At 44.2% G+C, this 12,975-nt stretch overlaps 1 protein-coding gene across 1 annotated transcript in view; it reads right to left on the reverse strand.

The window, feature by feature from the left end:
- The window catches only part of TECRL (trans-2,3-enoyl-CoA reductase like), a gene marked incomplete at both ends in the record, with an annotated part of 57,235 nt that overhangs the window by 13,772 nt on the left and 30,488 nt on the right, over positions 1 to 12,975 (reverse strand). Inside the window, 2 exons of the mRNA XM_080343804.1 lie at positions 5,413 to 5,516; positions 6,742 to 6,786. Coding sequence (XP_080199930.1) covers positions 5,413 to 5,516; positions 6,742 to 6,786 — 149 coding nt within the window. The remainder of the gene's footprint in view (positions 1 to 5,412; positions 5,517 to 6,741; positions 6,787 to 12,975) is intronic.

Raw genomic sequence — 12,975 nt, forward strand, 5'->3', positions numbered from 1 at the left:
GCCTTGAGGCCGTTTGTACCAAGGCAGAGTGACACTTTCTGTGTATAACATTATGTGTTCAGGCAGAAACCTCTGCCAAATACAAACCCTTAGCTGTAAAATGGAGGTGCTTTGTGTTACAAATAATTATAGCTGGAAAAGGGCCTGTAGAGGCAACTGACTTTTTTTGTTTCCTGGAGATCCTCTTCTATGATCAAATTATCCAAGAAATGTAGCAATGAAAGTATGTTTTGGGATCTCTCTCTGGCACCTGTGTTGTAGTCATCCTTAAGCCACTCATAAGAGTTCAACAGAATCACACATTCTGTTTCTTTGGCACTGCTGCAAAATTTTCAAGGTACCCACAACTCCCTGAAAGCATCATTCAATTTGGAGGGTCCTGTCCCACAACTAATTGTGTTTGAACTGGCAAGCTCTGATATGTATCCACTAAGAAATATATTCAGTGACATTCTCCACTGATACATCCTATAGATCCTCAGCTCACTCTCATACCTTGTTCTCACATTCCTTCCTAAGTAATCACAGAATCACAGAGTAACAGAATCACAGAATGTTAGGGATTGGAAGGGACCTCAAGAGATCATCTAGTCCAATCCCCCTGCTGGAGCAGGAACACTTAGATGAGGCTACACAGGAATGTGTCCAGGTGGGTTTTGAATTGTCTCCAGAGTAGGAGACTTCACAACGTCCCTGGGCAGCCTGTTCCAGTGTTCTGTCACCCTCACTTGAGAAGAAGTTTCTTCTCAAATTTAAGTGGAAACCTCTTGTGTTCCGGTTTGAACCCATTACCCCTTGTCCTATCATTGGTTGTCACCGAAAAGAGCCTGGCTTCATCCTTATGACACTCACCCTTTATATATCTGTAAACATTAATGAGGTCACCCCTCAGTCTCCTCTTCTCCAAGCTAAAGAGACCCAGCTCCCTCAGCCTTTCTTCATATGGGAGATGCTCCACTCCCTTAATCATCTTCATTGCCCTGTGCTGGACTCTCTCCAGCAGTTCCCTGTCCTTCTTGAACTCAGGGGCCCAGAACTGGACACAATATTCCAGATGCAGTCTCACCAGGGCAGAGTAGAGGGGAAGGAGAACCTCTCTCAACCTACTAACCACCCCCCTTCTAATCCACCCCAGGATGCCATTGGCCTTCCTGGCCACAAGGGCACAGTGCTCACTCATGGTCATCCTGCTGTCCACCAGGACCCCCAGGTCCCTTTCCCCTACACTGCTCTCTAATAGGTCATTTCCCAACTTATACTGGAACCTGGGGTTGTTCCTGCCCAGATGCAAGACTCTACACTTGCTCTTGTTATATTTCATTAAATTTTTCCCCACCCAACTCTCCAGCCTGTCCAGGTCTCGCTGGATGGCAGCACAGCCTTCTGGCATATCAGCCACTCCTCCCAGCTTGGTGTCATCAGCAAACTTGCTGATAGTACACTCTATTCCTCATCTAAGTCATTGATGAATATATTGAATAATACCGGCCCCAGTACTGACCCTTGTGGCACTCCACTAGATACAGGCCTCCAACTGGACTCCACCCGTTGACCACAACTCTCTGGCTTCTTCCCTTCAGCCAGTTCGCAGTCCACCTCACTACCCGATTGTCCAGACTGCACTCCCTCAGTTTAGCTGTGAGGATGCTGTGGGAGACTGTGTCAAAACATAAGTTTTCTTAACTGACCCACTAGTTTGCTGAGACTCCCAGCGCTCTCACTCCTCCAAATTGTTCAGATCTTGTCTTTTCTCATTTGAAATTGTTCCAGAAAAATGATATATAATATAATCTTACACCTATTAAATATAGTTCCATTTTTTCAGCCAGCTCTGATTTACACCACCAGAAGTCTATTGTAGCCATAAGTCAGATCACAGACTATCAAAGGTTTTCTCTGTGATTATTTGTTTGTATTACAGAGCTGTGTGGAATCAGAGTCATATAGGAAGGGTTTATATTGGGGGGGGGGGCTGTACAAACACAAAGCAAAAAAAAAAAAAGTACAACGTAAGGAAATGGAGCAGTTCTGCTGCCAGTCTCAGTATTTTAAGGCTCTCACGAGTCAAAGTATTTGAGCAGTCCCTAATTTACCTCACTGTTACAGAAAATATTTACTGAAGCACTGTGTTTCAAGGCTTATATTCAAAATTCAGAGACTTGGAGGTAAAATGTACTTTTCACAGTTCAACACTGTTTTTCCAGTTCTATTTTTATCCTTCTGCTAGCCTGCCTGGATAGCAACTAGATAGCAGAAGCTGATAAATCAGAAATTGCAATCACTTCTCAGAAGAGGAAAGATTTAACAGAAGTCTGGACTTGTGCAGGAAGAATGGTTTTCCTTTCGACTACAGCAGCAGTACATGTTCTTAGCAGTAAAATGCCAACCACGTTTCAAAAAGTCACATGCTGCACTGCCATATATAAAAAGAGGTCTCTATCAAACATGCTTAGGCCCAAAATTGGACATAGATTAAAAATAAAACACTATCCCTTCAGTGGTGGGTATTTCAAACATCCCTGGAGGCACAATCTTTGCAGGAAGAATGTAGTAAATATCTGTAAGCTCAACTCCCATTGGTATCTCTGCAGCACCAGTCAGCAAACCTCAAGTACCCCCCTTCCCCCGCCCCAGATATAGGGTAAAGGACTTGGTAAATCTCGCCCAGAAGTAAATTACGTGTTTCAGGTAATATTGTTTTATAAAAAAGAAGGCAGAGTTATAACAAAATCCCTGATGCTAAGAAACAGGTTTTGTTTTCTCCCTCAGTTGTTTCCTGGAGATGAGCCTTGAGGGCCTCCATTCTTTCAGAAGAGTCAGCTGAGGTTGGATTTCTACCCATGTTGTCCCAGGAAAAGGCCTCATTCTCAAAAGAGTTCTCAAAAGCTCAGTGCTCCAGTGGAGGACAACTGCATATCCCTCAACCCAGTTTGTCCTTCCTTCTCCAGAGCAAGCCAGCCTCTAGAATTTGTTGAAATCCAGGCAATCAAACTCAGAGCCATGGTACAACCCGAGCCTAGGGGATACCTGCTCATAACCGCACAAAACCCCAAACCAGGGTTCACTGGGAACCATGTTGTAAGAAGGCTGAGGAGACATCTTTCCTACAAAGAAGGACTGAGTAGGCAACAGGAGCAGGTAAACACTTGAGCTACCAAGGTGCAGTCTGACAAGGACTGTAAATCAGAGACGACACATGCACCAAATGGGAAGCTGAGGTTTCTCAATTCAGAAATATGCTTCTAGACTTAGGGACCCAAATGGTTTATTTGGGAACAGACAAAAGCATAGTATTTTATTTTACAATGTACCTGGAGGGGGTACTACTCCCAGGCAGCAGAGTGGGTACCACTTACCCTTTTCAAACAGCCATGAGTTTCTTTTCGTGGTGGAAATCCTCAGGATTGCAGATCTCGGTGGTTTTGGTCCTCAAGAGAGGTAAAGAAGCTCCACCTCTGTGCTTAGTTTTCCCCTAGACAGATCCACACCCAAGAGATTGACCTTTGGAGAACCAACAGATCTCCATGTGCCTTCATGTTTATTTTTGGAGTCTAGACCTTAATGTGGCCCTTTGTACCTCAGCTATCACTTTGCTGACAAGATTGGAATATTTTTATTCTGTGCCTGGTTTATTTAAATGTCAGCTCTATAAATCAGAAGCATCTCTCACTCTGCATAAATCTGATAGAGCATCGAGGGCGTTTGAATGGGAGCTCTATGCACAGTAAAAATGGCAGTAAAACAATATTTCCTGTGTACAAATACTTTCTTAATTACTATTGTTAGAATACTATCTTCTAAAAACTTTTTCTCTATTGCTACATACTGGCTATAATAAAAAAATCTCTTCACTCCCAGTGATAACGGAGACAGTTCAGAATATGGAACAGAATGGGATACGATGAGTATTTAGAAACTCATGGAATCCATTTTCTGCACACACAGATTCATTAAAAAATGACACTGTCTGCAGTATCAATGCCTAGTCATAACTGCACTATTTATAATGGGATATTAAGCTTTAGTTATGTTACTGTCTTAGGCTACATAAACCACCAGAAAAGGAGAAAATAAATAAGGTTCTTGCAGATTACTTAGTTGTAGCAAACAGGAGGCTGCACTGCTCAAAATGTTGCTTTCTGAGGCAATTCCACGGTTAAGACGTTGTGAGATGGGTTTTGGGGAAACAGAAGCCCAACTCGCATTAACCAGTAAGACAGATATAGGTCATGTTCTTGTTCATAGGGGCTAAAATGTCCCCAAGTTTGTGCTGCTTCCCTGAAGAATGGGGAATGCACGTGAGCTCGAGCAGGTCAGATGGATATGTGACCTGACGGTGCTATCACAGATGCTAGCTCTTCCCAAAGTCAGCAGCAGCTCTGGCAGTAACATCCACCTTGAGCATACTGTTTAAGAGAAAAAGGGCTATAAAATAGCAACTTTGCTCTAGGCATCTCATAGTAAAGCCTCCTAGCCTGTGAGCTGCTGGAAAGAGGAACCAGTACCATGAGCTGAAAACTCACAAGCTCCATCCATAGAGGCACAGCCAAGAAAGGCCAGTGGCTTGTCTGTGGGCCTTGTGGTTGCCCCACGGGAGCAGCGAGGGATCTGTGGGCTGCCTGAGGCCAGAATCTAATTAATAACTTGCCCTACAGCCAACAATGACAATTAACAAAAATTCATTTGCCTTATTAAAAGAATTGCAGGCAATTGACTGTTTTCCATTGCTATGAATACTTTCATTGCAGCCTTCATGGCACGCCTCTCCCCCACCACCCAGACCTTCCAACAAGTGCTTACAGGAAATAACCAGTTGAACCAAGACTAGCAGTAAAAACAGACGATGGTTCAACCAACAGCGTAATACAGGTATTGTTGCTCATGGTGAATGCTTTTGTTTTACAAAGAGATTTTAAAGTTTTGTGACTCCTAAGCCTGGCTGGGCATCTTCTGCCCAGAATCCTTGACTGTGCCACACTCCTGGAACTGTTCTTTAGGTGAACAAAGTTTAACTAATTCCCATCCAACAACTTTTCTGCTTTAGTGACAGCATTAGCAGAAAAACATTTTTTTTCTCTTTTAATATCCTTCCACTTGCAAAGCTGAGGAGCCTTGCAGCAAATGGATGTATTTGAGTACAGCTCCTGCATATGCATATAAACCCTACATTAGCTAAAACTGCTTTTAAAAATATTTTCTTTTCTCAGGCAATATTGCTATGTCCACCTTCTAACCTTTAACTGGATGTCAGAGTTAGCATGTTGGTAACTTGGCTCACCATCAGTTTAATTTTGTTTTGACTGCTGATAAAGGAATAACACCATTTGACATGTAGAAGGACAGGCTGAGGAAGTTGCAATACCTTAAGTACATTAAGATGTATCACGTTAATTGTTACAAGGACATACTTACTGTGGTCCAGCCAACCTGCTGACCCAGGTCTGTGAAATACAGTGTGATGATGGAGGAAACGGCCAGACTTTGAATGTTAATGGAATCCTTCAAATAGGGCCCATCTGTAAGAACAAAAAGAATAAATGGCATGAACAACAGGCATCCTTGCAGAGTCTCAGCATAGGCTGCTCTGCTGGTGTTCAAGGTGTAGGCTCAACTTGTATACAGATTTATTTTGGTGACTTCATACTTATTCCCCAGGTTAGCAGCTCAAAACCTTTCTACAAGAGGAGTTTTTCTCTCATTTGAACAAAAAGCATTTGGCTGACATGATGCTGAGCAGCAATGTGCCACAGCTCCCACTATGCTCTCTGTTCATCTATGCTCTCAGAGACACATCATGCAATCACACAGATGGTGTCATAGAGCACTTTTTTATTCTGTCTTGCAAGACTAATGGTAAAGTCGATGTTACGTCTTCCTCTCTGATAACTTTTGCTGAAGCATTTACATTCTCAGGCTATTTTACAGCAGGTGGCACCATCAGGATGAATGCAACTTCTTGGGCAAAGGCCCACAATCAGGATTTTTTTGTAAGCTTGTGTGACCTAGCCAGCCTGGGTCTATCTCAGTATTACTCTGCTTCCAGTCCTGATGAACCCGGAGTATACAAGCAGAAATATAAAATGTCAGTATCTGGTTTTCTTTTATTTTGTCGAGACAGTGAGATGGACATTAGGAAACCCCAGCAGCCACTGGCATGCGGTGCTGCTGTGGCTGCAATGCTTTTCTCTTTTCGACTTTATGTATTGTGTCTCCCAATAAACATTTATTGACTGTTTAAGTCTGTGAGGGTGCTAAATTCCACCAGGTGCCGAGCCTTCATTTTCTAGGGCTCTGCAATGCTGCGTGTCCACAGACCAAATGTGACACGGCCAGTAGCAGCTGCATCTCCCACTGCCATGTCCACTAAGATCTGCTGTACTGGCCCTGCCTCAAAAAAAGAGGTTGTCTCCTGCAGCCAGTTGTATCTTCCAAGGAGGCTGTGAGCAAGTATTACAACTGATAATGCAGTGAGTGAGGGGAGTGAATGGTTTTAAAACTACCTTGTCTCCATTATTTGATCATATACTGTGTTCTGAAACATTTTTCTGCAATGGCTATGAAAACCATTAGATTCCTTTATTAATGAGAAAGCTAGTAAGTTAAGCTTTGATGTCAATTAATGAGAAAGTGCTAACAGTTCACCCAATAACACATATAGAGAGAGCAATGCTGTTAAGAGGAGAACTTGCCAAAGGATTAGGAATATGTTAGGTGCCTGTACTCAACCCTGTGAATACTCACTACGTTCTAGTTGCAGGCCAACACGGGAAGGGTACCACTGGGGACCTGTTGAAATCCAAAAACATGGCTGTTTAATTTCATAGTGGAGGATCTAAATTTCTCATTCTGTTATTGACAGTATTCTAAAAGCTGATAGCTACAAATGTGAGGGGAAAAAATCCTCTCTTTAGGTCTCAGCTATACAAGGAGAATGTAAGTGAGCTAGAAGAAGCACACATTATGTGTATTAGAGCAGAAATCTCTTTTCCCCACTTGAGTGCTGGAAGGGCCAACTTCACTGCTGAACGTTCCACCAGTGCACAAAAAATGGCAGCATGTACACCACTGGCAATTAGGAAGAGGATCCTGTTTACTACTGTATTTGTCAAACCTCCATATTAAATGTATCTGTCTTGCCCTTCCCTCCAAAATGATGCCTGTTCTGCAGTCTGGTCCAAAGGGATTGTTTTTTCCCCGTTCAAGAATATAAAATCTGACTCAGGACATGCAGCGAGCACCAGTTCTTAATCACAGAAATCCCATTAGTCAGGTAGAGATACAAAAAGCAGAGGCATCTAGGTAGCTAATACAGGGCTACATATGACTGTTAGTTCAAACAGGTACAAGTCTCCAGCTCTATTTGTTTCTCCCAGTGTCAGAGCAATTGGGTCAGTGCCACAAAGCCTGCAGAAGGGCTGGTGGCTGTCCAATTTGTCACCTTGTCCAGCTCTCTGTAGAGACTGCACGTAGGAGGCTGTGCCACCACAGCTCTGCTGGCTGCCTTGCTGCTGTGAGCACTGCAAAACCACATAATTTAGCTGCTTTACTGTTGAAAGCTTTTTGGGCTGACCTGGCACATTTGTCATTGGAGCAGCTTGAGGAGACCTCACACAGTCCATGGTATTGGTGGAGTTTAGGTGCAGCAAATTCTGATAAATGAAAGCAAGGGAACAGCTGCATCCCCAGCCATCACTACCGCATTTATTTCCTTTGACACACCTCAGGATAGTAAGTAGTCTGAAAGAGATTTGCTTTGTCTTTTCAATTCAAAGTCTGGGTGAAATTGGTCAAATATAGCCATGGTTTTCTTTAGACCTGTCTTACAATTGTTAGTATTCCTGTTTTTAAGATACCAGTACCTTAAGCAAGCAGAAAAAAATTCTTCACAATGACTGTGATCAAACATAGGAAAGAAACTCTGGGATTGACTTCCCTGGAGACAGACAGACTGCAACTAGGAAAGATCCTGAAAGATCTCACATCACTTGAAAGCTGGCCCTGCTCTGTGCAGAAGCCTGGCCCATATGAACTCCAGAGGTGGCTTCCACCTGAACAGTAGTTTAGGATGAGCAGCAGAACTTGTCCACCCCAGCAGCTGCTACTAGGTGCGGAAGGGGAACTGTACCTGGTGTGCACTTCACCCACCATGCAGGGGGACCTGGCACACCCTCATTCCCAAAGTACTTGGTCCAAGTTTGAGTTCTGTAGGCAAGAACAAGCATTAGATGAACACAGGAACCAGGGCTAATAGCAGGAGGTGAGACATCCATCAAGTAAGTGGCAAACTTTTTTTCAAGGTACCACAATCATTCCCGGCTATTAAAGATAACAAAAGGAAGATAGAGAAAGAGCAGCTGTCTGACTTGTCAAGGAAGATATGATTTGCTCCAGGACAGCAGATATCAATACTTATTTGGGAGCCTGAAATGCAATGTCTGTGGGTTAAATTGGAATCTTCCTCCCAAGCACTCCCCTGCCTCGCATTACAGAATGTTTCAATAAAAGCCAATTTATGTGATCCTGTGGCAATGCGCTTTTAGGTATGGCTCAGCATCTTTGCAAGGGCAAACAGAGGTTGTGCCTTTAAGCATGTCATCCCACATTTCCAGTCCTGTAGCCTCAATATGCTGTGATGTTTAACATGCTCAAAGATTTAGACAGATGGAAGCATGCCCTTGCTGCAGTGACCCTGATATCACCCTGATATGAGTGGCTCTGTTTTCCAGCCCATACGTGGGGTGCTGTGTATATTTTGTGGAGGGACCTGAATTAGCTGTTGGGATGTTCCTCTCCAGCTCTTAATATCTAGTGAAGGGCCACTAGATAACGTCAAGTGGAAATGTGATGCAAAGGGAGTGCGGGACAAAGTCCAAACCCATCTCTACTTGTAAGTAGGTTGGTTTTAGACTAAATCTTAAGGGTGTGTATATAGATCCCAGACCAGTTTTGACTTGATAAAGCAGAGATAGGCTGACCAAAAAATAAAATAGTTCAAACCACAGGTCTGTTTAGCCAATATTACATTCTCTGATATTTAGCCGACATTGTGGTTCCACAGTCACATTTCTCAGATTTCTAGCATTTGTATAGAACAAGTTTGGTTCCTTTCTTTGCAGCGCATTTGAACAGCTATTGAAATGTCTTCCTGGTTTCCCATTGTCACCGTTTACTGCAGGGCGACAATAAACCATGGTAGATGCTCTCTGTTAACGCCCCGCCCTCCCCACTAAGGAAAGTTAATAGGAGGAAACGGGAGAGAGACTTGCAAGTTGGAAAAGTTAAAAATGCTTTACTAATACTGCTAATAAATACAGAAAATTATACAAAATATACAAAACCAATCCTGAATTTCCTGGGGCAGCTGGCAGGGATCCAGCAGCTGCAGGGCAGGCACCCAGAAGTCCTGGGCTGGACCTCACAGTTAACTGGAACTGGATTCAGGGATGCAAGGTCTGGAACCAGGCCTTGTATCACAGGCATGACAGGCAGGGTCCTCTTCAGATGCTGGCTATGGTCGAAGAGAGTGAGACCCTTGTGATCTCCCACTTTTATAGGGTGCATGACGTGTATGGGATGGAATACTCAGTTGGTCAATTTTAGTCACCTCTTCTGTTTGCCCCTCCTTGCAACTTACGGGACATGCGAAATTTTATCAGTAACCTTGGCTGCCATATAGCAATAAATCTAGACCTGGGCCTCTTCTGCCATACCATTGCTACCCTTATCAGCTCCAGAACGAAAAACATACAGCCAAATTCAGAAAAATGCAGTTACTTAGAAGAACTTAGCTGAAAGGAAAATTCACTAAAAGACAAAATGGTTTTGTTTTTAACAAAACCAGGACACCCATCTCCTGTTTAATTATTTCTGCCCTCCTGACTTACCTTTCTCTGGAAGGATGTTTGTCTTGATCTTTAAAACCATCTCCCCCAGCTGCAGGCACATGGGCACCCGGCAGCTTTTCCCCTTCCTTAGCTGAAAGAATATTTGAAAGTTCCTTGATTTTAAGTGTCGTCAACATCATTGACAATACTGCAATGCAAAGATGCACAGAAAACTAGGTACTTTTCCAATAGTTATGAAAGTGAAGGGGTCAGTCTAATTTTTTAAAGTTTCATAAAGATCCTTCCATAAAAAAATCTCTAGTGTGCTGCCTGTTCTGCAGTAAATTACACAATGAAATGCCTATTTTTCCCGAAGTATTTATGGAGTTATGTGGACCTACATGAGAGCAAAGGTACACCATGACAAAGAACTCTTGCTGGGGAAATTCAGTGCGTTCCTTAGAACACAGCCCTGTGTGCCACTGGGGAGCAAGGAGTCTAACAAATGCACAACAGAGCTGACGGACACCGTCTGGAAATAATTAGCAGACTGACTTTCCATGAACAGCTAATTTTTATTATCATTTAACTTATTTGTTTCTCATTGGATTTCACCACCCACACATCTCTAATAACAAATAGGCTTAATAATTGCAAGCAATACCTGCTGTGATATGAATAGGATGATATGAACAACAAAATTGCTATCATCAATCAACAGCAGCACATTGTTTAAATTTGCAGAAATATAGGAAATTCTGGGGACCACCAATACTTCTTACATGATCACAAAATGTTACATGTTAGCTGAGAAATGTAACAGCACCTACCTGAACTGAGCACAGTTGAAATGCATTCTATTACCAGTGTCCCTCCACATGGTCCCACTCAAAATGTCCTCTTTGGCCACAAACCAAAGGATGTTTTGTTGCTTTGACCTGCTAAATGCAGGCACAATCACACCTGGGTCTTCTATGTTTTGGGGGACTAGTGCAGAGAGACCGGCTCTAGCCATGCCTGCTGTGCTGGCCCAGCACCGTGCTGAGCTCCTGAGCCCAGCTGGACTTGCGGGGCCCAGTCCTGGCCTTGCGATGGTTCAGCTAGACCATGGTTTTCTTTGTAAAAACACCTTCAGCATGATATATCAGAATATTTAAAGTAGATCTACTAAAAGTAGATCTGTGTTTTTATATGGAGTCAGTTCCTCGGATCAGCTGACTGAAGCCAGCTCGGCCGGAGCCGTGAGCGAAATCTCGAAGCTACAGAGGTAAGAGAGGGTAAAGAGAGGGGTTTCTAGTCGTGTTTTCGATTTGCTACCCAGGGAGTCCCCGGCAGCCCTTGCGGAGCCGGCTGACGTGGCGCGGCCGTTACCACGGTGAGGGGGGTCACACCCCCTCCTTCTTGCTTTGAAAAAGCCTCCGGGAGGGCAGCGAGGCGTCTCTGCCCATTAGGCGCTGGGAGGTGACCGTGCTTGTGAGGCAGGTGAGCACCACCCACACTGTGCTGCAGCAGCGACTGGGGCTGCTTGTGCAGTAGGGTTCAGAGGTTCTGTCACCCCTTGCTGTTAGACATCTCACTTGTTGCTGGTGACACAGACTGGGGTGTGGCAGGGCAAGTAGATTGGACAAAACTAGCTCTTGTAGGTGAGTTTGTCTGGGGTTTCATTTTGTTTTCTTGTCCCCAATTTAAGGGTAGTAATGGTTTCTAGAAAAAGGAAAGCTGTTGCTGCCATTAATACAAAGAATGTGTCTACACAGACACTACCTGCCAAGAAGGATGCAGCCACCCAGGCTTCTGGCTGTGCAGAGTGTCTGTGCCTGCCATTAGTACCAGAGAATGGTATGGGAGGCACCTGTGTACGATGTGACCAGGTCAATGACTTACTGTGCCTAGTGGCAGAGCTTAAGGAAGAGGTGGAGAGACTAAGGAGCATGAGGGAGAGTGAAGAAGAAATTGACTGGTAGGGTCAAACTCTTTTGACTCCTAAGGGTGTGCAACAGGAGATGGCAAAGTCTTGTCCCTCCTGCCATAAGGCAGATAGAGCAGATCTAATTGATGGGGGGGAATGGAAACAAGTCCCTGATCGGAGAGGTAAAAGAACCCTCTCTCGAACCCCATCACCACCCTTGGTGCCCTTAACAAATAGATATGAGGCCCTGTACCCTGAAAATCAGGCAGAGGACAGCCAAGAAGTTCCACCTGGAGAGCCCCCTGGATGGACCTCATCTACAAAAAGGATTACAACTGCAGCTGTAAGAAGAAAAAAAAAAAAAAAGAGTGGTAGTAGTCAGCGACTCCCTTCTGAGGGGAACAGAGGGCCCTATATGTCGCCCAGACCCATCCCACAGGGAGGTCTGCTGCCTTCCTGGGGCCAGGGTGAGGGACATTGATAGAAGACTTCCGGAGCTAATTCAGCCCTCAGACTACTATCCCCTGTTAGTAGTCCAAGCTGGCAGCGAGGACATCAACAGAAGAAGTACCAAGATAATTAAAAAAGACTTTAGAGCACTGGGTCGGTCAGTTCATGGGACAGGAGCACAAGTGATATTTGCCTCAGTTCCTGTGCTATCTGGAATGGATGAGGAGCTAAATAAAGAGAGTAGAAGAGCCCATCTCATCAACAGGTGGCTTAAGGATTGGTGTCACCATCAAAATTTTGATTTTTTTGACCATGGGGCAAACTCCATGGTACCTAGTCTCATCAAATCAGATGGGCTTCATCCTTCTAGGGAGAGCAAGAGGACTATAGCCCATAAGTTGGCAGGGCTGATCAGGAGGGCTTTAAACTAAGTTTGAAGGGGGAAGGGATTGAAACTGGGCTCTCCAAAGATCAGCCTAAGGATGGAAAGCCCAAATTAAGAGTGAAATCAGCAGCCCACTTGAAGTGCATGTACACTAATGCACGCAGTATGGGCAACAAACAAGAGGAGCTGGAAGCTATCGTGCAGCAGGAAAGCTATGACATAGTTGCCATCACAGAAACATGGTGGGATGACTCATATGACTGGAGTGCTGCTATGTGTGGCTACGAGCTCTTCAGAAAAGACAGGCAGGGTAGGAGAGGTGGAGGGGTGGCTTTATATGTTAGAGAGTCACTCGACTCTGTTAAACTTGAGGTCAGCAGTGACAAGGTTGAGTGCCTGTGGACCAG

The sequence above is a fragment of the Nesoenas mayeri genome (genome assembly GCF_963082525.1).
Source record: "Nesoenas mayeri genome assembly, chromosome: 4".
In the NCBI taxonomy this organism is placed as follows: domain Eukaryota; kingdom Metazoa; phylum Chordata; class Aves; order Columbiformes; family Columbidae; genus Nesoenas; species Nesoenas mayeri.